This window comes from Nannobrachium achirus (genome assembly GCF_963921795.1).
Source record: "Nannobrachium achirus genome assembly, chromosome: 4".
Lineage (NCBI taxonomy): Eukaryota > Metazoa > Chordata > Actinopteri > Myctophiformes > Myctophidae > Nannobrachium > Nannobrachium achirus.
Window position 1 is genome coordinate 36,292,945 of NC_137813.1, and position 27,993 is coordinate 36,320,937.

Below are 27,993 nucleotides of genomic sequence, written 5' to 3' on the forward strand. Positions count from 1 at the left end.
ACCTTTTTTGGATTATTCCTGCTCCTTGGTGCACAGATATAAGGGGTCAAGGGGCCTAATAACCAAAATATCTAGTAAATGGTAAATAAATGGTAAATTTATATAGCACTTTTATCCAAAGCGCTTTACAATGTGCATTACATTCACCCACACATTCATACACCAGTGGCGGTGGAAACCATGCAAGCCACCAACCAGCTCACCAGAAGCAACCTGGGGTTCAGTGTCTTGCCCAAGGACAATTCGATATGTAGACAGGAGTAGCCGGGATTTAAACCTCCGACCCATGGGTCATTGGCCAACCTGCTCTACCTACAGAGCTACAGCTGCCCCAGTAGCCTAATATAGTAAATTTACCCCCATTGATCCGGCATCAATGAGGGTATGAGGCTATTGTAATCAAATTATTGTCTTCGATTTGTAATGTGACAAAAAATATATATATATTGTTGACATAATGCCCTCAATTGTATTGAATATGGACTAATTTATTGTGACGTTCTGCAAAACCATTATTATGAAGTTGACCGGAAATTATAAACTCTTATTCTTAAGTTGCTGGAGTTGGCAGGATACGCTTATTAACCTGAAGGTATATATTGTGTGTCAAAATAAAGCCGGCCAGTTCGTGTGTCGACTGGTTCCAGCATGAAGCTGATGCCTCCCTGACTGTCTGTTCTTTGTTTGATTGCGACCGTAGGTCGCACTTACTACAGAAAGCTCCACCAGGTGTCCGTGCGTCAGTCCGTCCGTCACACGTCAGACGTCACACTTTTGCCCTGCTCATATCTCCGCAACCGCTGCCCCGATCCATGCCAGATTTTGCACACACACTCCTTACCTGCCAAACTACAACCTCCAAGGACCCCCGGAGCTCCAGGGACCCCCAGCTCCCTCGGGGACCCCCAAGTGTAAAAAATGAGCACATGTGCAAAAATTACCAAATGACCACCCCAACGGGGCTGCTCACGGGGAATTCCTGGGGACCACCCACTCCTGGTGCTCCAGAACGGATGCAAAAGTGGTGACGCCCCCAGTGGAGGACCCCCTCCACTGCAGCTCACATAAAATGCCGTAACTCGGGCTAGGAGCGTCCGGGAGAGCCGGGGCCGGTACCTATTCGTCCGCCAAGGCAACGCGGAGACCCCACCCCTCATTTCTCACATGGCCCTCTTCTAGCGCCACCTTCAGGCCGATTTTTACAACACATTTTTGCCCACTACTCCTACAGTTTTGGCCCTAAAATCACGCAAATTGCTACACAATATGTCTACACTCATCCCATCAACATGAATCTGTCCCATATAGCGCCACCTTCAGGCCGATTTTTAAAAACACATTTTTGGACACTGCTCCTACAGATGTTGCCCTAAAATCACGAAAATCACTACACAGTATGTCTACACTCATGTCATCAACATGGCTCAGGCAGATTTTGGAAAAACACATTTTTGCCCTATTTGTGGAGATAAGTGTGACCTACGGTCGCTTATCTCCCGATTAGGGAGTCTTACTGGTTATCCTCCGTCTATTTCACTTCGAGTATTTCTGGTACAAGTAGCCTATAGATTCCCGCAGAGCAAAACTTAACATAGGCCTATATATTATTGAACTCAAGTCTCGTGGCTTTGGCACGAGTAATTGAAAAAAAAAAAAGTAATTTTGGGGGTGAACTACTCCTTTAACAATAATTTTACTCTTGAGAGCATAAAGTGAATAATTTTACCCTTTCAAGAGTTGCAGATCTATAAGGGTCCATTTGGCTACCAACTCTCCATCATTTAGCTGGGGACCACCTGGAACCCCCTCAAGGACCACTGGTGGTCCCTGTACATGGGCAGTATTTGAAATACATGTATTTGAAATACGTATTTGAAATACTTTTTTGTATTTTGTAATTTGTATTTGGCTGGGACGGAAAAAATTGGATGTAATTTGTATCAAAATACTTTCAGGTCTAGTATTTTCTGTATTTGAAATACAAAATACTTTTTATGTAATTTTATTCTCAAATGGACACATTTTAAACATTCACAAAGGTTTAAACTGTAGGGGGAAAGACACATTTTCTTTCAATCTAATTTGCTGTTGGTTTGTGTGTGATACATAGCACTTGACTTTAGTTTGCTTCAAATGTATTGTGCATTATGATTACAATTTCGAATTACTTGTGCGCAAGTACTGCGTTCATCTGCGTATGTATGTATGTAGGTTGGTAGGTAGGTAGCTGTGTGTGTTTAAGCATGTAGCACAATAAGGGACCAGCATTTCTGGCAATGTCATCATTAACAGCCAATGAGGGACCAGCATTCCTGGTGATGTCAGTGATGATATCACTGGCATCGCCAGTGGTGATGCCAGTGGTGAGCGCACCTCGTGGCGCGCTCTGCTGGCGTGCAAGCAGGCCATACATGGCCTACTTGTGCACAAGGAGCAAGTTGGCACCTCAACAGAGTGCAGTTTTAGTAATTATAAGGCTGGCAGAGCGGGTTTTGCACTCTATGAAGTACTGGCGCAGAGGCAACTGTGCATTCAGTCTCATGCCATAGTTCCTTTAGAAGATAACGGTAAAGTGGGTTCCAGACGATACAGGGTCACCGCCTCCTAGTAATTCATTTTCAATGAGAGGCGGGCGGCTATTTCTGCCACGCAGCAAAGTTTTGAGGCGGCGAGGCGAGCGGGCGCAGTCCCGTGAAAATCCCTGCGAGCGTGCTCGTTTGTGCATGCGTATATGGGCAGTGAGAGTTGGATTGTGTTCATCTTTGTGAAATACCTTGTGGCGTTTACTCACTGAGCAAGTGTGTTTGTGTCTCACCGCGGTGCGGTAACCCAAGCGGCAGCCGTAGCGTTGACCGCTTATCGTGTGGAAGGCACTTCTGACCTGAGCTCTCACACACTGGCACACAGTGGTAAACATTTAGGCAGCCTGCTCAAGACTAACACCATAGTATGGTCAATTTAAGTGCCTTCCACACGATACGCGGTCACCGCTATGGCTGCCGATTGGGTCAGCGGTTACCGCACGCGGTATTTCACAAAGATGAACACAATCCATCTCTCACCGCCCACATATGCATGCACAAACTAGCACACTCGTGGGGAATTCACAGGACCGCGCCCGCTCGCCTCGCCAGTTAATTTAATACTTGGCAGTCAATCTATAAAAGTACTAATCATTGCATCAATTTTTATAAAAAGTATTTATGTATTTTCAAAATACAAAATACGTATTTGAATCTTAAATACATTTCTCTGGCCTGTATTTATATTTCGTATTTTGATACATTTTTTGACACAGTATTTGTATTTTGTATCAAAATACTTTTCAATGTATTTTCGCCCATCTCTGCCTGTACCACTGGTTGAAAACCACTGGTCCATATGTCAGGATTCAGGATTGTCTACTACCATAGCTCTGCTTTATAGTTCAATGCAGGTTCAATATCTCCTCTAAACATAAACATACATTAACCGTATGATGACTGATTATTATTATTAAAAAGATATGAGCCACTTCAGCCCTATTATAAATGTCGGCCATTTGAAAACAGCCTATCTACAAGCTCACAACTGCTGCTAGAGATTTTTATAAATTTGAAAACTTGAAATGGGTCATTTCGAATACTTTTGGTGGGCCTACTTTAGTACATAGCCTATGTATTGATGACAATACTATTGTACATTTCGAATATGGGACTTGTAACAGAGTATTTATACACTGCAGTATTGATACTTTTACTTAAGTAAAACATGTGAGTACTTTTTCTTCTACCATTAATACCACCCACAGTTGCGTGTGAGTGCAGTGGTAGTGTTGTTGAAGACCCTTGCATTATAATGTTGCATTGATATCACTAAATGTGTACTTTGGACAGGTGGAAAGGGAAACTTCAGGCAACTAAACATTTCTTTACCTTCATGTCATCAACATCGATCTGTCCCACATTCCTTCCTGATTGCCTACAATTGCCTTCTAAAGTTTGTGTATGAGACGTGACGGTCTAGTCTAGTGGGTCAATCTATTAATCCATGGTTATAAACCAGTGACAAAAGGGACGTCCCACCGATGACAACACACAACAAGCTAAATAACAGCTTTGCTTCCCTCTACTGGTCAATAAAGGAGATTTTGTGGCCTCACTAACCTCATTATGCCAGTGGTTCTCAAACATTTTCTAAAGGACCCCCATATTTAAAAAAATATATATATATGCCAGGGAGGGACCCCTCACCCCTATAAGAGGACCTCCCATATCAGAGAACAAAAAGTTAGCGATATGAAAATAAAATAAAATGAGAAACAAATAGGCCTATAGCCTACTACAGAATATGATGCCAGTCAGAAAACTATTTGACATACCACCAATGACTATGAATTGTGGTGGAACCATCATTTAAAAGCCATTTAAGCCAGATGCAAATCTAGATATCACTTTAGATTAGAACCACTTTAACCATTAAAGGGGTTCTACTTAAAACGAGTTATGATTTAACTATTAAGCAAACAAGCTTGTAGATCTATTTTTGAAAAACCGTGAACATTTGTCCTTGAATAGTTTGACCTGAGTCTTCTAATCTAAATCCTTCTAAATCAGTGGTTCTCAAACTTTTTCATGTCAAAATATGTTGTTCCAGGACCACCTAGAAACAAATTTTAAACACACACCAAGGAATTGAGGAATTAAGTGTATTTTTATTAGTGACATTCCAGTCCTTGCTGGTCAAATAAAGTAGGAATCAATATCAATGAATATATCAATAATACACCACAGGAGGAAGAGGTTTGTTAAAGCGGTTACCGCCCTGAGGAGGTCAAGGCTGGTTAAAGTGGTTACCGCCCTGAGGAGGTCAAGGCTGGTTAAAGCGGTTACCGCCCTGAGGAGGTCAAGGCTGGTTAAAGTGGTTACCGCCCTGAGGAGGTCAAGGCTGGTTAAAGCGGTTACCGCCCTGAGGAGGTCAAGGCTGGTTAAAGTGGTTACCGCCCTGAGGAGGTCAAGGCTGGTTAAAGCAGTTACCGCCCTGAGGAGGTGGAGGCAGGTTAAAGCGGTTACCGCCCCGACGAGGTCGAGGCAGGTTAAAGCGGTTACCGCCCCGACGAGGTCGAGGCTGGTTGGCCCCGTCCTCCCCCTCATCCTCGTTCTCTTCACCCTCGCTCTCTTCATCCTCGTTCTCTTCACCCTCGTTCTCTTCACCCTCGCTCTCTTCATCCTCGTTCCCTTCATCCTCGTTCCCTGCATCATCGTCCTTGTTCTTTTCATCATCGTCCTTTAAAACATAAAAAGATATGCTTCAGATGCGTAAAATTCAGTTTAAGTCAGATACTGAAATAAAATTCAATAGTCAATTTATTCACCTGGGATTACTTGAACAGTACTTCAGCAAGAGGTACAGCCGTTCTTACACCGTTATAGCATTTCTAAGATAATTCTGCCAAATAGCATATCATTTGCTACCTTATAAAAAGATGCATTTTAAACCTACATCGGGGTCAGAAAACTATTTGACATGCCACCAATGACTAGGAATTGTGGTGGAACCATCATTTAAAAGCCATTTAAGCCAGAATGCAAATCTAGATATCACTTTAGATTAGAACCACTTTAACCATTAAAGGGGTTCTACTTAAAACGAGTTATGATTTACTGTAACTAACAAACACGCTTGTAGATCTATTTTTGAAAAATCGGGAACATTTGTCTTTGAATATTTTTTTACATGATTCTAAGTCTTCTAATCAAACTTTTTCATGTAAAGGACCCTCAAAATTACATGCATTTGGCGACTGACCATCTCAAAATATGTTGTTCCAGGACCACCCAGAAGCAGATTTTAAACATAAAAAAAGAAAATAACATTAAAACCTTCTCACCTCCTCCTCCTTCTTCTTCTTCTCCTCCTCCTCCTTCTTCTTCTTCTTCTCCTCCTCCTCCTTCTTCTTCTTCTCCTCCTCCTCCTTCTTCTTCTTCTCCTCCTCCTTCTTCTTCTCCTCCTCCTCCTTCTTCTTCTTCTCCTCCTCCTCCTTCTTCTTCTTCTCCTCCTCCTCCTTCTTCTTCTTCTCCTCCTCCTCCTTCTTCTTCTCCTCCTCCTCCTTCTTCTTCTTCTTCTCCTCCTCCTCCTTCTTCTTCTTCTCCTCCTCCTCCTTCTTCTTCTTCTCCTCCTCCTTCTTCTTCTCCTCCTCCTCCTTCTTCTTCTTCTCCTCCTCCTCCTTCTTCTTCTTCTCCTCCTCCTCCTTCTTCTTCTTCTCCTCCTCCTCCTTCTTCTTCTTCTCCTCCTCCTCCTTCTTCTTCTTCTCCTCCTCCTCCTTCTTCTTCTTCTCCTCCTCCTCCTTCTTCTTCTCCTCCTCCTCCTCCTTCTTCTTCTTCTCCTCCTCCTCCTTCTTCTTCTTCTCCTCCTCCTCCTTCTTCTTCTTCTTCTTCAGTGGTCCCTGTAGAGAAAGAAAAAGATCAAAAATCAGGAAGTGTGCAGACCTGTTAGCGTAAATTAAAAACAATATGCTAGTACTATACAGGGGAAACTAGTCATGAGATATTGAAAGCATGATGCGGTGCAATAAATGTGCAAGTCTTACCATAAATGCATTCTTCTCCTCTGCTGTCTGGAAGCGGCCATGACCAAATTTGGAGGCGGTGTCAATGAACTTTATGTCGATCTTCTCCAGAGCCCGGCGGCTTGTCTGCACCAGCAGAGACTGAATAGGGGGGTAAAAAGAAACAGCATGAAGACTCGTAGTTCAGGCCAAAGGGTAGTTAACAATTTAGGATACTCCAGGTGTCTGCATCAAGAGTCTCCAAGAACCAGCAGTCCAAAGTTTAAACATTCAAGTTGTGCTTGAGATATGTAGAATTTCAAGTGGGACTGAAATAAAATGCAATAGTCATTTGATTCACTAAACCTGGGGATTAATTGAACAGTAATTCAGCAAGACGTGCCATAGAGAGGTAAAAATGGGGGTCATGAACACGATTCTAATATTTCTGCCATCGAGTGCACCAAACCTAGAAGTAACAGATTTCTGCCATTCCTACAGTTGACGAGCTGGTCAAGTGGTTTTGTTCCCAGAGAGTGAACAGGGAACTAGCACAAAAGGGCACTGCTCCCCTGCCTCACTGGATCTCAATCTAGCACTGGAATGGAACCCAAGTTCATAATGGAGTGTGAACCAGGTTACGTACAGTGCAGGTCACGTAAATCAGAAATATGATACAATATGAAACAGTACTGGCCATGCCATGATTTAATTAAACAAATGCATGGATGGACTGCAGGAACACTTCAGGGGCAAAATGTTAGTAAAGTGGCTGCTCAGATGTCCACGCTCAAGCCTTTAAGTTAAAGCAGATGAAAACTGTGCAGTCAAAATGTGCTTGCATCTGATCTCACCTTGCGCAGAGTGAGAACCCTCTTTTTGGTCCCAATGACACAGCCCTTCAACATTAGGAAGTCATTGGTCACCTCTCCATAATGGACAAAGCCTCCCTAGAGACAAAAGAAAATAATTATAATACTGAAACAGTATAAAACAGGAATGCTACATAATTGCTGACACACTAATGCACTCACCATTGGGTTGATGCTCTTATTTGAAAGATCATACTCCGTAGAGGCATTGTTCTTAACCAGCTTTCCATCCTTGTTGTGGTATCCGATTCCGATTCTGTAGATCTACAAAGAAGAGAGGTAGTTAACACCTACAACTCACATAAATGCTATTTTAACTAAATGAAACACTGACAAACAGCGTCACTCACCTTCTTGTTTATTTCCGTGCGGTGGTGGTAGCCCTTCTGACCAGCACGGGCCACAGAGAAGGCCACACGAGCAGGATGCCAGGCACCGATACAGGCCACCTTGCGCAGACCACGATGGGTCTTGCGAGGCATCTTCTTCGTGTGCCAACGGCTGGTCACACCTACACAGCAGAAGAAAGGGAAACCTTAATTATTAATTGATTAACTTACGTTTATGTGAAGCACTTTTAACATCATTACCATGACGGCAACATTCACATTTTTACTGGTGCAATAAACATACTTTGAAAATGTAGAAATCTTCAGCTCAAAAGAATGTGTGACTGCTATTTTATTAAGAATCATGCAGCTCTAGGAGCCGTTCACTGCTGCCAACTACCTCGTCAAACAAAGATTACACCAAGGATAATTATGTCATGACATACCTTTGTTTCCATGACCCTTCGTGACTCCAATGACGTCAATCATTTCGTCCTGGGTGAAGACAGTGTTGATCGGCACGGCCTGTTCCAGTTTCTCACGGGCCCAATCGACCTTGTCAGCGATTGAGCCTCCGTTAAGCTGCACCTCCATCAGGTGAGACTTCTTCTGCCTATGGGGCAGTAGGTGCATCTGCATTGATGAAAACACACACACACACACGAGTAAACACAAAAAATACCCATAAAATAAAACTGTCATCTAAATACAAGAGCTTGTGCTGTCAGAAGGAAGGCAGCGGATTTGTCTCCTCATGCGGTTCGGGCGCCATGCCTGACGCTGTTTCCGTGGTCTCATCACATACACACAAGGGGAGAATAGGATTTAATGTAATGATCCAATATACAAACCTGAGTATGGGCCAAGACACGGATGACCTGGCAGTACTTCTTCATGGAATTGAAGTCCTTCTCCAGTTGCTTCTTCCCGTCCTCATCCTGCCACTTCTTGCAGTATTTGGTGAAGGCCTTCTTCTTGGACTTGTACCTGTGAGCATGCAACGCGACCGCAGTATACAAGAGAGAAGCACAGGTTGGCACAGCACATGTCCTTCATAACCACAATGGGCCAGAGGAAGAACACAATGCACAGCTGTTCACCCTTCCTCCTTTGCTTGGCTCCTTGCTCGCGATTAACTCACTGTTATGTTAATCGCAATTAATTATTTTAATCGCAATTAAATGCATATTTATATATTATAGCCATTTTGCCTTTGGACACTGTTTCTCAACATTACTAATGATTAGCTTAAAATGTGCAATATTGTTTTCTCACTCAACAACAGTGAACAAACCAACATACATATACAGGCAGGGTATCTACACATTTATAAAGTGCCAATTTAAATATTGTATTAATATCTCTAATTGTCTCAACAAGTAATTAACTAAAATGGTCCATCCCTGATATAAAATAAAGCAAAGGTGGACACGACAGTAATTAGATTAAATAAATTTAGCAGATCCTTTTACCAATCAGCTACAGTCTGTTAAATGCAATACCATTATGATTTATTTGGGTTTTTAATTGATTTTGAATAAAAGATTAACATACTTTCGCATAAAGCCAGCATATTTTTCCACTCCCAAGTTAATAGGGCCACAAAAGAGCTGAAAGATATCCCTCTAAGTTACATTGTGAACTGATAAAAGCTGATGACTTATTTGTGATTAATCATGCGATTAACTAGCTAAATCAAGCGATTAATCGTGATTACAATATTTAATTGTTGAACAGCACTAATTTTTAATCAATTATGCAAACAATTACTCACCAGTTCTTATAGAAGCGGCGTTTGCACTCGTCACTGATGTGCGCAGCGTAAATGGTCTTTAAGGGGCGCAGGCCACGGGGGGTCTTAGCGTAGCCAACAAGACCAACTACGATCATGGGAGGCGTCTCCACTATGGTCACGGCCTCAACCACCTCCTTCTTGTTCATCTCTGTTAAGTCACAAAAGTACTCAGTCAAATACACTTCTTGGCTTTTGAAATGCATCCTCAACTCTTGAGATAGACCGCACTCAGTACTCGACATTCAGCAAGGGCTACCAACCCATTCTGTCCGCCCGTCGAGAAAGTTCATGTTAAATATATAACTTCAGTTACCTCTCAGGTATTCATTAATTAACTCTCATTTACTGCATCATGTTTAAAGTAGAAGCTGGAGGACCCATTGGTCCTGCACTCACTTGAGCCAGGTCTGTCGACCTCACGGACAATGTGGGTCATGCCAGCCTTGTAGCCAAGGAAGGCAGTCAGGTGGACAGGCTTGCTGGGATCATCCTTGGGGAATCTCTTGACCTTTCCACGGTGAACCTTGCACCTCTTCCGGGGCAGAAAGCCCAGGGAGCCGTGTCTTGGAGCCGAAAATTTACGGTGGGACTGTGAGAGGACAAGACCAGTTGTTAGTCACAAACAGTGGTGGTAAATACTAAAATGTTTTACTTGAGTAAAAGTAACAATACTGCAGTGTAGTCACTGTTTCCACTTTCAAAAAAAAATCGTCTAATCGTCTAATCAGGCTTTTATGAACACCCTGACCAGTTTTTAATTTGCTTCATTCAATATTTAGATATTTGATGTAAATGTTATCAGGCCCTCCTCCTGCAGGACACCTCCCCATACAAAGTAAACCCATTGTAACTTCAAACTCCATTTTAGCCACCATTTAAAACAACCATTATTTTTTCTGGTGACTCATACTACCCTCCTAATACGTGAGCAGGCTGTGTTTTTTTTTCCATAACTTTTTTATTTTTAATAATTCTTTGGGAAAATTGAAACAATTAAATACAATTAAGAATTATTAAAAATAAATGAAATAAAAAATAAACTGCCTGCTCACGTATTAGGAGGGTAGTATGAGATAAAAGGCGAGAAGGGCTTTCTATGCCATCAAAAGGAACGTTAAGGATAGACTATTAAATTATTTGTTAGTAACTAATCTCAAGGAGAACAGTCTCTTTGCAATGCCCACATCATTGTTTTTTTTTTCCTTTGCAATTTATCTTATGTAAATCTAATTAGAGAATAAGTAATAGTAGTTGGATTACTTTTAATAAACTGTAGGCTAGGCCTAATAGGTGTAGTTAAATTAAAAAGGAAAAGCTTTTTTTGTTTTGTTAGAATACAATAAAGTTATGGAAACATTACAAAGCTTGGTTTATGAAAGCTTATAATTTTGCACTAACATGTAATTAGTATCATAAAACCTACATGTAAACCTGCATAGGAAATGTACTGTACAGTAGTAGGCCTACAAGCTTAGCAGCCATGCTTCATTCATGCTAGCAGCTAGCTATCTAGAGAAAAGCAGCTTTTAACATCATATTTGAACAGCCCATGGGGCAAAATCATTAAGTTCAATCATTTAATCAATCATTCAATCGATCAATTAGAGCTAATCTTATAGGATTTAATTAGATGGTGATGGATTATGAGGCTGTGTGTACCCTAACATACCATTGTCTTTCAGGTCACAACAGGAAAGGGACAGGAAGTAGGGAGACGTCTTTGGCAGTACAGAGAGAGAGAGTGCAGCAGAGGTGTGTAGTGAAGTGAAGTATTCCGGTAAAAGTACAAACGCTCCTCCTGGTCAAAATATACTCCACTACGAGTAAAAGCACTTTAATTAATTCTACTTAAATGTTGCTTTTCAGAAATGTCTAGTTTGTATTGTTGTTTTCATACTTGTTTTAATCAACATCTATATTAGGTTCCCCCTGTCTGCTAACTTGGTATCTTCCCAAAGCATGGACTATGGGATTTATTGTTCTTTGAAGTGAGCTGGATCTCTGGGATTCGTAATTTTCAAAGAGCTGTTCAAAAGACTGGCTCATTTTAGTTACTTTGTAGATTTCTATTAGCATATGGTTACAAATTAGGCTACTTAAACCCTATACATTTCTGCTATGTAGGCCTATACATTTCTGCAACTTGAAAATAGACGATCTACAAGCTCTGCTATTTTCAAATGATTTTTCTACTTTTTATTCATTGGAAAACTGTGGGATGGGACATTCTGTATAATGAGTACTTTCTACTATTGGTGCTTTAAGGACATTTTGATACCAATACTTGTGTAGCCTACTTTAAATTTTGAATTCCGAACTGCTACCTATGGCAGAGTATTTCAACATTGCAGTATTGATACTTTTACTTAAGTAAAGAATTTTAAGTACTTTTTACACCACTGTTCATTAGAAAGGAACGGCTCCCAGCTAATGCGAACCGGATCCCATCGTTCATTTCTAAGAGCCGTTCAAAAGACTCGATTCGTTCGCGAACGTCCCATCAACCTCCTTTCGTATTATATGTACGGAAAGCCAATGAGTCAGGCAATGCACGATTTTGCGAGAGCACCCAGCTGCAGAGGTTGTCTGATCCACTGGACCATCACGTCGCATTACACACATTTTAGAAGGCAATCGTACGCAATCAGGAGGGAATATGGGAAATGGGACAGATCGATGTTGATGATATGAAGGTAAAGTAATGTTTAGCTGAAGTTTCCCTTTCCACCTGTCCAAAGTAGCCTACACAATACACATTTAGTGATATCAATGCAACATTATAGGCCTAATGCAAGGGTCGTCAACAGAGGGTCCTCAGAGTTACTACAGGGGGTCCTCCACACATGTTGAGCCTATAGCGTCCATATTCTGAGAAATCCCTTGTAAGTACTGTAGCTACATTTACTCATTACCACTGCACTCACACGCACCTGCGGGTGCTAAAGTGGTGGAAGAAAAACTACTCGCGTGTTTTACTTATACTAGTAAAACTATCAATACTGCAATGTAGAAATATAGGCCTACTCTGTTACATGTGCAAGTCCCATATTCGAAATGTACAAAAGTATTGGCATCAATATGTAGGCCTACTTAAAGTACCAAAAGTAGGCTACTCATTATTCAGAATGACCCATTTCAAGTTTTCAAATGTATAAAAATCTCTATCAGCAGTTGTGAGCTTGATTGGCTATTTTCAAATGGCCGACATTTATAATAGGGCTGGTGGTTAATTATTTTTAATAATAATAAATTAATCAGTTATCATGATGGTTAATGTAAGAGGATATATTGACATACTGTATGGACCAGTTCAACCAGTTTTCCAGGGACCACCAGTGGTCCTTGAGGGGGTTCCAGGTGGTCCCCAGCTAAATGATGGAGAGTGGGTAACCAATGAATGGACCCTTATAGATCTGCAACTCTTGAGAGAGTAAAATGATTCACTTAATGCTCTCAAGAGTAAAATTGCTGTTAAAGGAGTAGTTCACCTTGGGTTCAATAATATTTTGTAGTTTTTGTCGCATTACAAAGACAATAATTTGATTACAATAAATGTACCCCCATTGATTCCGGAATCAATGGGTGTAAATTTACTATTACTAGATATTAGATCCCTTGTTATTAGGCCTCCTGACCCCTTAATCTGTGCGACAAGGAGCAGGAATGGTCATCAACTAAAGGTTCCATTTCCAACCTAAAACAAATTTATGCTTAATCGCACAACGGTTGTCACCTGCTATCCACAACTTTCCAACATCCCATCGTGCATTGCGCAGAAGGTGTGCGGCAGCTTCCGGCGTTGCAGCCGAGTGTGATCTACAAGCTCACAACGGTTGCATCTGTGACGCGACGTGAGCTTTTATGTCTGCTGTTAACTGTCCTACAGATAATGCAACAGTAAATTCTCATGGAAACAGGTGGATAAATAACCGATTTTCCGGTGATGTGTGTGTGCGTGCGTGTGTGCGTAGTGTACGTGTGTCCAATAGGAAAGCCAACATCCTGGTGTCCTTCATAGTGGACATAGCTCTGGGCCTCCTGCTCATCTCCTGGCTCTACAGACAGAACCGCATCACCATGCTGGCCAACACACTGGTACCCATCATCGCTGACGTACGTACGTCTGTCTGTCTGTCTGTCTGTGTGTGTGTGTGTGTGTGTGGGTGTGTGGGTGGGAGTGTCAGGGGTCATCACCATGCTGGCTTTAGTCAACATTCAATTTTTGCCATCATGGACATACAAAATGAGTGCACAATAATATTACCAGAAACACATAACGAGCTGTAACTCTGAGAGCATACAAATGGAACCGTTGGGTCCATTTGTACACTCTCAGAGTTATGGTGATCCTAGCAAATAAAATGTTTGATCACTAGACTAAATAAGAACATTATAATGGTGTGTAAAACAGAAAATCGAATATTTGCCACGGACAAGGACAAGTCTTTGCCACGGACACATTCTTCCCGTAAGTTGGGCTGTACATTTTTGGGGGTCACATGAAAGCTCGGACCCCTCTGAGTTCTGTAATGGTGAAATTTGGACTGAAGCTTTAACCACATGAATCCTAGCGTCCCTATTCTGGGATAGACATTCCTGTTCCAACCCTGTGCATGTGTTTCTCGCATGGCCAAGGAGCTAGAGGAGCTGCTGCAGTGGCTGATGGGAGCGCAGGCGGGATTGAAGATGAACAGAGCTCTGGACCAGGTATTGGGACGCTTCTGCCTCTACCACATCTACCTCTGGATCAGTGAGTCCCACCACACAAACACACACATATACACACACACACACACACACACACACACACACACACACACACACACACACACACACACACACACTCACACACACACACACACACACATAGTGTTGCATTGGTGATACAGTGTTTGGGTGGACGCCTGGGCGGTCATGTACTGACGTCAAACACACGTCGCTTAACCCACGTGACACGACCAATGCACACACACACACACACACACACACACACACACACACACACACACACACACACACACACACACACACACACACACACACACAATTCAGTATGATATCGCCATTGTTTTTGTCAAAATCTGTAGTCCTAGATTAGAGAAGTCCTGGCGTCACTCGTTCATCCCCTGGTTCCCCGAAGTAATTAATCTACGGAGAATAACATTGGGTCATCTTAAAATCACCTCGTATAAGAATCGTGGTCCAAAAATAAACAAACTGTCTGGCAATAGGGTCGGGGAAGTGGCTCTGTACCATCATATTTGATACAGTCAGTTTCTCACTCGTCCTTGTTCTTTCTCATCCATGGCCTCCAAGTCCTGCAGGCTACATTCACCTGATGTCTCCGTTCATAGAGAGAATCCTGTGTTACGTGGGCCTGTTGGCATGCCTGGGTCTGACCTTTGCCCTGTCGCTGCTGTCAGACATGCTCACCTTCCACATCTACTGCTTCTATGTGTACAGAGCCAGGTGAGAGGGCACACGTGCACACACACACACACACACACACACACACACACACACACACACACACACACACACACACACACACACAAACACACACACCCTTATTTAGTATTGATTTGAACAATCCTACCCACTTTGTGTAGCTGCACATTTTACAAAGTCTGTACACCAGGGAGCAGTGTTTCCCAACTGTTTGCTTCTTGTTAGAGAGCCTCATTGAGGCCAATTGCCTATTTCCAGTACTGACAGTACTGACACCTACGCTATACTGTAGGTGTGCCAAATTAAGTTATTCAAACATTCTCATGGTCATATGAAATTCCTGGAAATGTTTTTAAAGTACCTGGAAAAGGTTTGGAATTAATCAAATAGTTAGCAAAATGTTTCAATTGATTGTTTTTGGCTATTGATTTTGTTCATTAAAAACAAAACGTACTGTATGTGAAATACGTAACATGCTAGGAATTAGTGCCGCATTGCACAAGCTACGACCAAATGCACACAGGACGGACATCGTGTGACAAACAGAATATATCTGGCACGTACAATTGGCCTAGCGGTCACCTAGGCTCTGGTAGCGTGCATTGTGTGTAAGAGTCTGTATTAATATACAGTATACATGTACACGCACCCTCCTATAGACTTCCCCATTCCCATTGCCTGTCTAACTACAATAGGGAGTGTTAAAACCCAGAAATGCAAGGTTATCATGGTCTCATTTGATTGAACCATGAGTATGTGAAGCATAATAAATGTCTGGCTCTGTATTTGATAGAGGCAGAGAGTTTATCAATCCGGTTTCATAGCGGTCTCACATAGGACATTAGCACACAGTAAAATCAAATCTTGCTGTTAATTAAACACTGAGAGTGTACAAAACTTACCAACTGAAGTAAACCCAACCCAAACCCAGTACATTTGGGGAACAGGGGTGGATCCTCCGTTGAAGATAATAGCGACTTTAAGCTCGATAATTTTCAGGACGGCAACGCCAGGCGGACTACGGCTGCTATGACGTAATCACCGTAGCGGTCAAAATGGTTAAGCAAAGCCTCAGCTGCGACGGGTTCCCAGTTCCCACCCCTTTCAGTGAACGTTTTGGTTCCCATGGCGACGCGTACATGCAGCAGACAGAGTAGGCGCTACGTGCAGGGACCTTCTGTCGTAGTAGAGATGGCTGCGGCGACGGCAGGTTTATCTATCGAGCGCGGATCATTTCCGGTTACCGTTGTCATCTGCCGTTGCCGTAGCGTTGCTTAAGGTCGCTATATTCTTACGCAGAAGCGTAGCCACCATAGAGGCAAGTGAGGCCTGCCCAAGTGAGCTCTTGCCTGCCCCTGAAAGACTGACAAAGGGGGGAAAAAACTAAAGCGTCTCTGCTTGACAATAGATGGACGGGCAGCAAATCACCTCCCGCCAGCAACTACTCCAAACGTGTTCGTAGTAGAGAGTCACAAACTGCATGTAAATGTCCGTTTAAGAGCGCTGCTGCAGTGATTTGGCTACTGCTAGTAGCACTAGTTATTAAGACATAAGACTGAAGTCAATTTGAATGCTTCTTCTCTCACTTCTCCATAGGCGATATGCTATAAAGATTGAATCCATTGCTGCCCCAAAGGCTACTCTTGTGATCCGAATAAGAGCCATGTGTTACAAAGGGGAAGTGGTGATTCCATGGTACAACAAACTCCCAGCTACTAACAGCCGGGCTGTTAGTAGCTGTTCCCAACTCTGTGGAGTGTGATGTCCAGAATTCATGCCCTAAACACACCACTTGTTGCGGGCTCTCCACAGGACAGTGGGGCTGCTGCCCTCTGCACGAGGTGAGTGTGTGTCTGCTTTGGTGATGTAAACGTACCGGTATGTTTTCTCATGCCAATAAAGCCATTTGAATTGAAGTGTGTGTGTGTGTGTGTGTGTGTGTGTGTGTGTGTGTGTGTGTGTGTGTGTGTGTGTGTGTGTGTGTGTGTGTGTGTGTGTGTGTGTGTGTGTGTGTGTGTGTGTGTGTGTGTGTGTGTGTGTGTGTGTGTGTGTGTGTGTGTGTGTGTGTGTGTGTGTGTGTCACGGGCAAAAGAAAGAAAGTGAGAGAGACAGAGGCAAAGATTTCATCAGCCCGCAGTACACAAACTGCAATATTGCCATGGATTAACCCAGGACACATGCAGTGCATAAATGGCCTATTCTTTAACAGTAACATCCTGTATCTTGTCTTCCTTCAGGCTGTATGCTGCCCAGATATGGAGCACTGCTGTCCACAAGGCTACAGCTGCAACCTGGGCTCAGCATCCTGTCTGAAAGCCACCGTGCTACAGCTAGAGAGAGTGCCATCAACCCGGGTTTATGGGCTAGCATCACTGTCGCAGCCTAAACCCCTACCCGAGTTGTATGACTTAGGGAGGGTTGTCCAATGTGAGGGTCAGTCCACCTGCAAAGACAAAGACGGAGAGAAATGCTGCAGGACATCCACCACTACGGGGCTGTTGTCCGTCTCCGAATGTATGACATACAGTAGGCCTACATTATAGCACATTTTATAGACAGGAAAACAAGCACAGACAAGTGAAAAACAAAACAACTACAAAAGGATATTGAGAAGTTTTGCGAGACTAGCCTACAGTGAACCCATTATTGTCTTGCATACGTTACTGTATATACTCTAATTGAGCCTTGTACCAAAATGATAGTAATCAAACTGTAGTAGCTAGTATCTACAGTGGTAGAAAGACACCATATCAGCATGTCATTTAAATATTCCCTTCTGAAGGAGCCGTATTTGAATATTCAGATCCATAACAACTGCCATGTCCTTCTTTCCTCTATCTCGTTCACCAGGCGGTGTGCTGCAGTGACATGAAGCATTGCTGTCCTGCTGGCCATACCTGCAACAAGGATGGGACCTGCTCACAGAACACACAACTCAGCTGGGACAACTGGCAGCAATTCTTCTTCAACAAGAAACAAGCTCTGCTTGTGTGAAAACACTGTTTCTCTACAGCACCAAATTTGCATATAATAAAGTATATCTCATCTCATCTAATATGTGCACATTTCTTAGTAGACCTTTTTAGTAGACCTACCTCTGGTCAACAGTCAAACATTGGCCAAAATGCCAAATTGTCAAATATTAGAGGCATGAATTGTGAAAATAGCAGATCTACATGCTCACAACGCGAGGCATTGTGAGCATATAGATCTGCTATTTTTATTTTTATTTTTTTATTCAAAATGGAACAGATGGAGTCAAACTAATGTAATGCCCCCCAGTTGAAATATGATTATTTTGAGGGTTGTGGCCTGAAAAGGTTGAGAACCACTGATCTAAATTTAGATCACATGATCTGCATCATCTGAACAATAAATGAACAAGACCTGTTTGACGGTCCACACAGGCTGACACATCACACGAGAAATTCAGTGTTCAGCTTCACCCAGCTGATTGCTGCCCACGTGAGCAGGAGGGGCACATTCAGGCCGTCGGCCATCCTTTCTGATGTTTTCTGTACTTCAACAGCACAGTTTATAACCATGGCAATGAATGCCAAATATCTTTTCTTGTCCATGGTATATTATTGCTTTTTTCCTCCTCTTCCTTTTGCACTGCCTAGTTTCCCATCATAATAAGCCAGCCAAATGACCCCCCCGACAGGCACACGCCCCAGCTCACAGCACACCAGCACCTCATGCGGTCGGGTTTACAATACTGTTCTGCTGCTGAGCGGTGACTTCAGGGGTTCACTGGTGGCTTACCCCACCCTCAGACCACGACTGTGCGCTACTACAATCGGCTGAGGGGATTTTCTACAAAATTACAACTATGGGGACACACACACCACAGTTCACTTATATCTGTGCTTCGGCTGAATTCGTCTGATGTATTTAAAGGGCTACTTTATCGTCATAGAGTAGACCAAGTAAAAACACCACTGCATCAACGTCTCATAATCTACTCCTGTCGCACTCTTTAAAGACTGAGTTATCTCCGAGCAAAGTGACTTTACACATGGATGAGAACAGAGCTGTTTCTGACACTCAATGAATGAAGGATGTATCTATTTCGACCTCAGTCTGACCGTCACTACGGTCATTACAATGAATGATGCCCTCATCTTCTACCTATTAACGAGACCAAATACCAACAAAGTCATGCCCACATGACCCGGGGAGGCGGTCTCACCTTTAACAATCCCGGGTGAGAGCGTCTCCTCCTCTTTGCCTCTCTCGCCTCATTGAAGAGACCCGCACGGAGAGTATCTGTTTAGAACATTTCTACCTAAAAAGTGCATTATTCTTTTGACTACTCTGCTATTTGCTCGTAGTGTTCACACGCTGCTTGGGGACCCGTTTCACTTCGGTGCAGGCGCCTTGTGTCCCTGTGGGTCGCAGTGTTTGTGTGTTTATAGCCTATAGTGTTTGTGCTATTGCTAAGGCTAGTGTTTACACGTTGTCGTGTTGTTTGTTTGTGCCTACAGGCTTTCTTTTCAGGTAGGCTACATTTGTTTGAGTTCCATTGCGGAACGGCCGTCATCCGGCTTACTTTGTTTAGTTACAATTAATTAATAATACCCGTTTGTGCGCTGTTCGCAGCCGCTGGGTTTACTGTTGAATATCCATCCAAGTGGTGGTGTTTTTCCTTTGGTTAATTATTCTACATTGCTGTTGCAATCGAGTGTTTGTTTTGAGTTTGTCCGTTTTCCCTCTTGTACGTGCGCGTACAGTGAGTAGTTGAGAAGCGGGTTATTCAGTAGTGCTACTAGTGCAGTGCACGTGTTTATTTGTTGTCCCCCAGTCCGCTGTGCGCAGCAGGTGGGTTTACTGTTATTCTTTGGATTTCCGTTTCCCTCTCGCACATTCGTGTGCAGCGAGTGGGTATTTTTCAGTTTGAATTTTATATTACTGCCCTATACTAGGCTGTTCGCAGCTAGTGGGGCTTTTGTCTGGCTATACCTCTGGTGCGTGCGCGTACTGTAAGCAGGTTGTTACTGGATATTGGACCACTATGGCTCCTCCGGTCTGTCGTTTTTGTCAGGCCGCTATGGACCCCCGTGATGGCCACAGAGAGTGTCCCACTTGTTTGGGCAAGGCTCATTTGTTGCAGGATGTTGATGATCCATGTGATGCAGCATGCGACTTGCCTTATGCCGAGAGGGTTCGGCGTGCTGGCCTGGGGGGGGAGTCAGTGCCTCCTGATCAGGAGCCAGTGCGTGGGCATTCTGACAGGCATTCCCGAAAACGCCATCGGCGGCGCTCACCTGATCGGCGCCATGGGAGGTCTCGTGAGCCTGTGCCTTCCAAGCGTACTGCTCACTCCACAGAGGTGGAAGACTCGGAGGAGGGCACTCAGAGGCAGATTTTAGCTGCTATTCAGTCCCTTTCTGAGCGAATGGGAAGGTTTGAGGCTGAGCACTCAACCGTGGTGTCACATGGGACAGCGTCCTCGCAGGCATCTCCCTCCAGGGGGACACTTTACTTAGAGGATGATCCTGATGCCATGTCCATTTATGCTGGTGGTTCACTTACTGGTAGCGGTCCCCATTCTGATCAGGCTTCAGTCACAGGCAGCACCAGGTCTGCGGTGCACAGGGACGAGACAATGTCCACTCCGGACGTGTCTGCTAATCAGGCGATGGTGTCAAACATTTTGACGGCTGCAAAAATAGTCGGTATGCGTCCTGCAGACCCAGGCCCCACTAATCCAGGGGGTGTCTGGGATGGAGTGTCCCAGGCTCGCGCATCTCTTGCTGTTCCGGAAGCGGACAAGTACCCACAGATGCTGATGATGGGTTGGGCGAAGCCTACCAGTACGTCATTGTTTAATGCTGGTTGTAGGGGCCTGGCAAAAATGCCTTATTCTCAGGAATCCGGCATGGAGGACATGCCACCGGTTGAACAGGAGATGGCTGCGCTGACTGCGTTTGGCCCTGACAAGGTCACTGCCGACCCACGTTGCCCCAGGCAAGAGTGCGACAAGACTGATCGTCTGGTGTGTCGCACCTATAACTCAGCTACCCGTGCAGCTCGCTCTGGGAATGCTTTGTCCATCCTCTTGGCTGCTTTGCGCAAGTCGGCTGGCGGTGAGGCGGACCAGGACACCAGGAACCTGATAGAAACTGCTCTATCAGTCCATTCGCAGCTCACAAGGGACATTGGGGCTGCTATGGCATCATGCGTGATGACTCGGCGTCAAGTCTGGCTGGCCCAGATGCCATCTCTCCCTAAAAACATGAGGAAGACACTGCTTAATATGCCAGTGGTGGCAGGCCATGTGTTCAATCCGGGCTCTCAGGATGCCCTGGATAGAGCTGAACGTTCTTTTCAGACACGGCAGAATTGTCAGCGGTCCTTTCGCCGGCACGTGTCCACCAGACTTGGACCTGAGGTTTCACAACATACACGTCAGGCCTCATGGCCTCGTCAAGGGGCCTGGGGGCGTGGCAGGTACGAGGATGGGGCGTTTCAGGCCTCCAGTACGGCTGCTCGGCAGCAAACTCGCCAGCAACAAGGGTCGCAGTCTCGGGGTGTTTCGCGAGGTGAATCCAGAGGGCGTCGCCCCCACAGGGGCAAAGGGCGCCAGGGGGGCTCAACGTGAAGGTCTGGGGCCGGCCGTCGAACGGCTCTCCCGGCTTTGCTTGGACAGCTGGGTAGAGCGCACTTCAGACCCCTGGGTGCTGGATACAGTTTCCAGGGGCTACACACTCCAGTTTCGACGGCGTCCCCCCCCATTTTTAAGGGTCCGTATGACGTTGGTCAAGGACCCTGTCCAAGCACAGATACTGGCCGAAGAAGTGTCCATCCTGCTGCAGAAGGGCGCAATAACAAAGGTGAGCTCAACCGATCAGCTAGCAGGGTTTTACTCAGCATATTTTCTGGTGCCAAAAAAGGACGGCGGGTATCGTCCCGTCCTGGATCTCAGGGGTTTAAATCGATACATGAAAGTTCTGCCTTTCAAGATGCTACAGACAAAGCAGATACTTCAGTCCATCGGGCAGGGAGAGTGGTTCGCCACTCTCGACCTGAAGGACGCGTATTTTCACGTCCGCATCTGGGAGGGCCACAGGCATTTCCTCCGCTTTGCTTTTCAAGGGCAAGCGTACCAATTCAGGGTGCTTCCATTTGGTCTGTCGCTGTCACCGCGAGTGTTCACGAGGGTGGTGGCGGCCGCTCTGTACCCTCTTCAACTGTCCGGTCTGAAGGTCCTCCCTTACCTCGACGATTGGCTGATTGTCGCACCGTCACGCAGCCAGGTTGTCGCAGACACAGAGAAGTTGATGTCGTATGTTCAGGCTTTGGGCTTCAGAGTGAATTTGAAGAAAAGCAACCTCGAACCCAGGCAGCAGACAGGGTTTCTCGGGCTGTCTCTAAATTCCGTGTCCATGGTGGTCTCTCTGTCCCCAGAGAGGGTTTCGCGCATCCAGGCACTTCTACGGCATTTCCATCTCGGCTGGTGTGTCGAGATGGTTCTGGTCCAGCGGCTGTTGGGGATGATAGCATCCGCCGCAGCCGTTATTCCACTCGGCCTTCTCAAGGCCCGACCTCTCCAGAGGTGGCTGAATGCATTCCGCCTCGATCCCAAGCGGGACAGGCATGTAAAACTGATGGTCACCAGGGCTTGCCTACGTGCTCTACGTCCATGGAAGGACAGGCGTATGCTGGCACACGGAGTCCCACTACAGAGCCTCCCCTTCAGGAGGACCGTGGTGACGACGGATGCCTCCCTGACAGGCTGGGGAGCTGTATGGGAGGGCAGGACGGCGAGAGGTCTGTGGTCACCTCCATGGACGTCCGACCATATCAACGTGTTGGAACTGAGGGCGGTTCACCTTGCCCTCAGGGCTCTCCTCCCCTTTGTCCGCGGCAAGCATGTGTTGGTGAGGTCAGACAACACATCAGCGGTCTATCATATCAATCACCAAGGGGGCACGAAGTCACTTCGTTGCCTACAGGTGGCTCAGGAGCTTTTGTTGTGGGCAGCGCCTCGCCTGGCTTCACTCAGGGCCATTTATGTGCCAGGGGTAGTGAACAGAGCAGCGGACCTGCTGTCCAGAGCTGCCCCTCTTCCCGGGGAGTGGAGACTTCACCCGCAGGTGGTGTCTCAGTTGTGGGCTCATTTCGGGAAGGCCCGAGCCGACCTGTTTGCCAGTCAGGAGAATGCTCACTGCGAGCTGTGGTTCTCCCTGGCAGGGCAGGGGGGGCCTTTGGGCCTGGATGCTCTGTCAAAAGAGTGGCCGGACGGCTTGTTATACGCTTTTCCTCCACTGCCCCTGATCCCTCAGGTGTTACATCGGGTGAGACTGGGTTGCTACAGGGTTCTGTTGATTGCACCCCGGTGGCCAGGGAGACACTGGTTCCCAGATCTTCTTCGGCTGGTCCAGGGATCCCCATGGCCTCTACCAGCCAGGAAAGACCTCTTGTCCCAGGCAGAGGGTCAGATTTGGCACCCCAAGCCGCTGGGCCTGGCCTCTCCTGAGCCCCTCTCTCAGGGTCTAGATGAGGCTGTTCTTGACACTATGCGTAATGCCAGGGCTCCATCCACCCGTGCCAATTACGACCACAAGTGGAAGTGTTTCTCTTCCTGGTGTTTGGCCAATCAGGTGTGTCCCATCACCTGCAGTATTTCCCATGTCCTGCGTTTCCTCCAGTCCCTCTTGGATGCTGGCAGGGCAGGAAGCACCATCAGGGTGTATTCCAGTGCGATTTCCGTCCGTCATGATGAAGTGGATGGGCTACCAATTGGTAGGCATGACTCTGTCAAGGAATTTTTGAAGGGTGTCCGCAGGTTACGTCCCAAACGAGAGTTGAGGGCTGCCCCTTGGGATCTCCCTCTGGTGCTGCAGTCCTTGACTAGAGCCCCTTATGAGCCTTTGGGTCAGTCTGATCTGAGATCCCTGTCTCGTAAGACGGCGTTTCTCTTGGCTCTCTCCTCTGCTAAGCGCGTTGGTGAGCTGCAGGCTCTGTCAGTCAGTCCAGATTGTATGAGGTGGAAGGCTGAGGACACAGGGGTTTCGCTGCGGCCTAACCCGGCCTTTTTGCCCAAGGTGATAACTCCACAGACAGTGAACCAGGTGTTGGAGTTAGCGACATTTCACCCTGATGGTACGGAAGGCCTTTCCACTTTGTGTCCAGTTCGAGCGTTGCGTGCTTATGTGGACCGCACACAGGCCTTACGGGGCACTGGCACACAGCTGTTTGTCTGTTATGGTGGGAAGAATTTGGGTCTTCCTTTGTCCAAACAACGGCTGTCACATTGGCTGGTGGATACGATCTCTGCGGCCTATGTTAGTCTAGGCCAGCCGGTCCCTGGGAGGGTGGTGGCTCACCAAACAAGGGGCATGGCCACTTCCTGGGCGGCTCTTAAAGGAGTTTCGATGGCAGAGATTTGTGCAGCAGCCTCTTGGACTGCACCCTGCACGTTTGCAAGATTTTACAGGCTCAACGTGGCATCCCAGATGTCGTTGGGTTCCACAGTGTTGCTTGCAGCTGCCCAGCGGGTTGAGATTGGGGCTGGGTTCCCTGTTCCTCGCGACCCGGTTGATATAAGTCATCCATTGTAATGACCGTAGTGACGGTCAGACTGAGGTCGAAATAGATCGTAAGTTATGTCTATAACTATGGATCTATGAGACCGAAGGATGACCGTCACTATCTCCTGTCGCTCGGAACGTTCTGAGGCGTTCGAGGCTGGAGGAGGAGACGCTCTCACCCGGCATTGTTAAAGGTGAGACCGCCTCCCCGGGTCATGTGGGCATGACTTTGTTGGTATTTGGTCTCGTTAATAGGTAGAAGATGAGGGCATCATTCATTGTAATGACCGTAGTGACGGTCATCCTTCGGTCTCATAGATCCATAGTTATAGACATAACTTACGTTTTATGCACCTGCGAGAGAGTGTATCCTGACACACTTTCTCTCCATGTCTCCTTTCTCAGTATCACTGAACTAAAGATTACCACCTGTGATAATCAGAGTGCAGGCTTTGTTTCAGCCACGCTGGTCTCACAATCCCAATCGCTCTGTTTGGAGTTAGAGCTCCCACCGGTGATCACCAGGCCGGGTAAACCTCGCTCTCCTGAGAGCAAAGCCCCCTCCGCCGCCTGCTGACCAGCAGCAGTCCTGAGCTCCCAGAGGGACAGGACGATGCGAGACCACTAAAATGACAACAGACTAACCCGTTTGGCTATGAAAATCTAGATAATACAGTATATCTTGACTCACCCAAACTCAGGAATAATCCTACAAAGAGATAGAAATGGCAGATGACCTTTGACCGAGGATGGAGCAGCAGCGCAACACAGTATTTGGTTCCCAAGTAAAAAGGGCTTTTATTGTTTTATTAAAGAGAAAAGAGTACAAAAATGAACCAAAAGGCAACACAGTAAAAATATCGTTTCCTTGTCTGTCTGAACCAAAAGAAGAGAGCCTGTATTTTAGGCGCTTTCCTTTTTTATACCCCAGAGATGCCTGGGGGGGCGGCACAGCCCCCCCACCCATCCGTTCAGAGTGTACGTGACAGTTAGCCGTCCTGCAAGATCGGCAGGACGAAGACAAAGATACATTTTCCATCATGATGCAACATTCAGTGAAAAAACTCTTTGGTCAAAGTTCATACACTACAGTAAGCCTGTCTTTATGCCCCCGCTATAACCCCAGGTGGCTTGTGGTTAAGCGCTTCTCTAGCAATCACTCGCGTCACGGGCTGTGTGGAACATTCTTCAAAGGAGACAGACAGTACATACAGGAAGTTACAAGATGTGCAAACCCCTCCATTATCACTTAATATTTCGTTGTCTGTTCGTGCACAATGTCAATTCGTTGTTTCCAACCTTACAGTGTTACTGCATGCAATACTCTGATAACTCAGTTACAAGAGTGAACATTATTATCATTGGGTTTCTCAGATGTGTATTTTTAAGAAACACACATCCCTACCTATTTAATCAGATATATTACTACATCATAAACCTCATTTCATCATGTCCTAAACTCTCCACCTGGCGAGCGGCCATTCCTCTGACCCCGGGCATGGACATGTCCGGGTTCTCAACAGTTTTCATTGACTTTTTTGCTTGAATTCTTTTTAGATTATTCTACACTTTCACTTCCTTCTACAAAGATGAATATTTGTAATTGTAGTGTCAGCTAAATAAGACATTCCAAGAAAACACTTCTTCAAATACCCTAAATTGTCCATTTGGCTATGGCAACTCTTACTTTGTCATAGTAAAGGTTTAATTTCATTTTGGTACGATGTCTTCATATCTGGTTCATGTGAAACTTCAGAGTTGAAATTGAATGGTTTTAAACATGTGAGGACATAGGTATACTGTATCTTTAGAGGACAAGAGAGAGACAGCCCGGATGAAAACAGTCAACACAAGTTACTTCAATGTAAATGGTTGATGCATATATAATCCCTGTTAAACAGCATAAATTCATGGCTAACATCCCAGATACCTACATCAAATGGCATGATTGAATCATACACGTTCATTGTATGTGTGAATGTGTAAATGTGTAAAAATGAAGGCATTCTTTTTTATTCTGGGCTTTTAACCTGAGAACCCTGTTTTGCAAAAGAATATGTTAAATTCATTGAGTATGAGTATCCTACAAAAAAGGTATTATTGCTTTAGGCTGTAAAGATGTTTAATGACAAATGTATATGTGGTGTAAGGAAATATCCTCATCTATGTCCCTGGAAAAATAATGCCACTGTTGGTACAGTAACCTACTGCAACACATGAGGAGGATGTGGGGGTCGGAGGGTCATATCCAATAACCCAGAGTTAGACTATTGCCTGTGATGATGAGATGCACACCTTTTTTTACTTTTTGTTATGTTTAATTTAATGTAACCCTAACCATTGTTTTGTTTTTCTGAGCTCTTGTCAAGGAGAGGCTGTGAGAGGCTTTATCAAAGAGTCTTTGATTTACATTCAACATCATCATCATCTTTTTTGAGAGACACAATGACAAGGTCCAATAAGAAGACATACAAAAACACAACATTTAAAGACATCACACCAATAAATAAAAAATGAAGCAATCAGAACACTAAATTAAAGCACTATACCAAGGAAAAGAAATGTCCTTGTCCTCTCTTGTTCTACAGATCATGATGACACTATGTACATGACGATATGACATGATGTAATGTTTCCATTACATTCCAAATGAGCAAAATCATCTTTTCTTCACAAAAGTCTGCATCTTTTAAAGCACTTAACTGTGCGCACGATCACATTGCAAGCAGATAACATTTTGTGATGCTGCAGTCTTCTGTCACACAGAACCGACTCAGTCAGTCGGTTCCTCATCTTGTCATTCTATCTTCTGTCCTCAGAGAACATTGTCCTCTCCTTCACGGCAATAAAGCACCTCTTCACCTCACACAACAAAACACAGGTTCTGTTTCACCATGCAAGCTTGTGATGGACATTTCCTTGAATATTTTATTTTTGCCACAGACATGCAAAACAAGTGATCAGTAATATTACCAGAATCACATAGACCTAGCCCTAAATGTATATGAATGGAGTTCTCAACGGGCCTGAAAATTAAGGCCCGGCCCTAATTGGGCCCTAACTGGGCAGGCCCGAGGCCCTACCCGGCCCTACTAGTCAGCATACATTTTAGGCCCTACCCGGCCCAAAAACATCGGGTCGGGTCGGGTATGATCGGGTCTATCATATAATAATAGTAATAAAATAATAAAAACTAATATTTTTTTTTTTCATTGAGCCCGAGCCCTACCCGGCCCGACTAATTAGCATACATTTTAGACCCTACCCTACCCTAAATGTCGGTCGGGTTCGGGTATGGTCGGGTTCGGGCAGAATTTGAGAACTCTAATGTGCCACAGACTAGTGTCTACTCTATTCTACTGCGCTACTACCTCTAAGGCATACATGGGCAACTGGCGGCCCCGGGGCCACATGTGGCCCCCACCTTCGCTTAATGCGGCCCTCAGGTTAATACCAGAATACTGATATATTATTGATTTCAGCTGTT

The 27,993-nt window shown here is 45.1% G+C and overlaps 1 protein-coding gene across 1 annotated transcript in view; it reads right to left on the reverse strand.

Moving 5' to 3' along the window:
- Positions 1-25,289, reverse strand: part of LOC308282872 (large ribosomal subunit protein uL3-like) — a gene marked incomplete at its 3' end in the record, with an annotated part of 29,585 nt that extends 4,296 nt beyond the window's left edge. The window contains exons 1-11 of the mRNA XM_080723259.1: positions 25,198-25,289; positions 9,919-10,111; positions 9,502-9,670; positions 8,579-8,714; positions 8,174-8,360; positions 7,749-7,909; positions 7,561-7,662; positions 7,381-7,476; positions 6,569-6,688; positions 6,305-6,424; positions 5,016-5,265 (exon numbers count right to left, since the gene is read on the reverse strand). Of these exons, the coding sequence (XP_080579385.1) occupies positions 5,016-5,265; positions 6,305-6,424; positions 6,569-6,688; positions 7,381-7,476; positions 7,561-7,662; positions 7,749-7,909; positions 8,174-8,360; positions 8,579-8,714; positions 9,502-9,670; positions 9,919-9,958 (1,381 nt within the window). The 5' untranslated portion in view covers positions 9,959-10,111; positions 25,198-25,289. The remainder of the gene's footprint in view (positions 1-5,015; positions 5,266-6,304; positions 6,425-6,568; positions 6,689-7,380; positions 7,477-7,560; positions 7,663-7,748; positions 7,910-8,173; positions 8,361-8,578; positions 8,715-9,501; positions 9,671-9,918; positions 10,112-25,197) is intronic.
- Between the last annotated feature and the right edge of the window lie 2,704 nt (positions 25,290-27,993).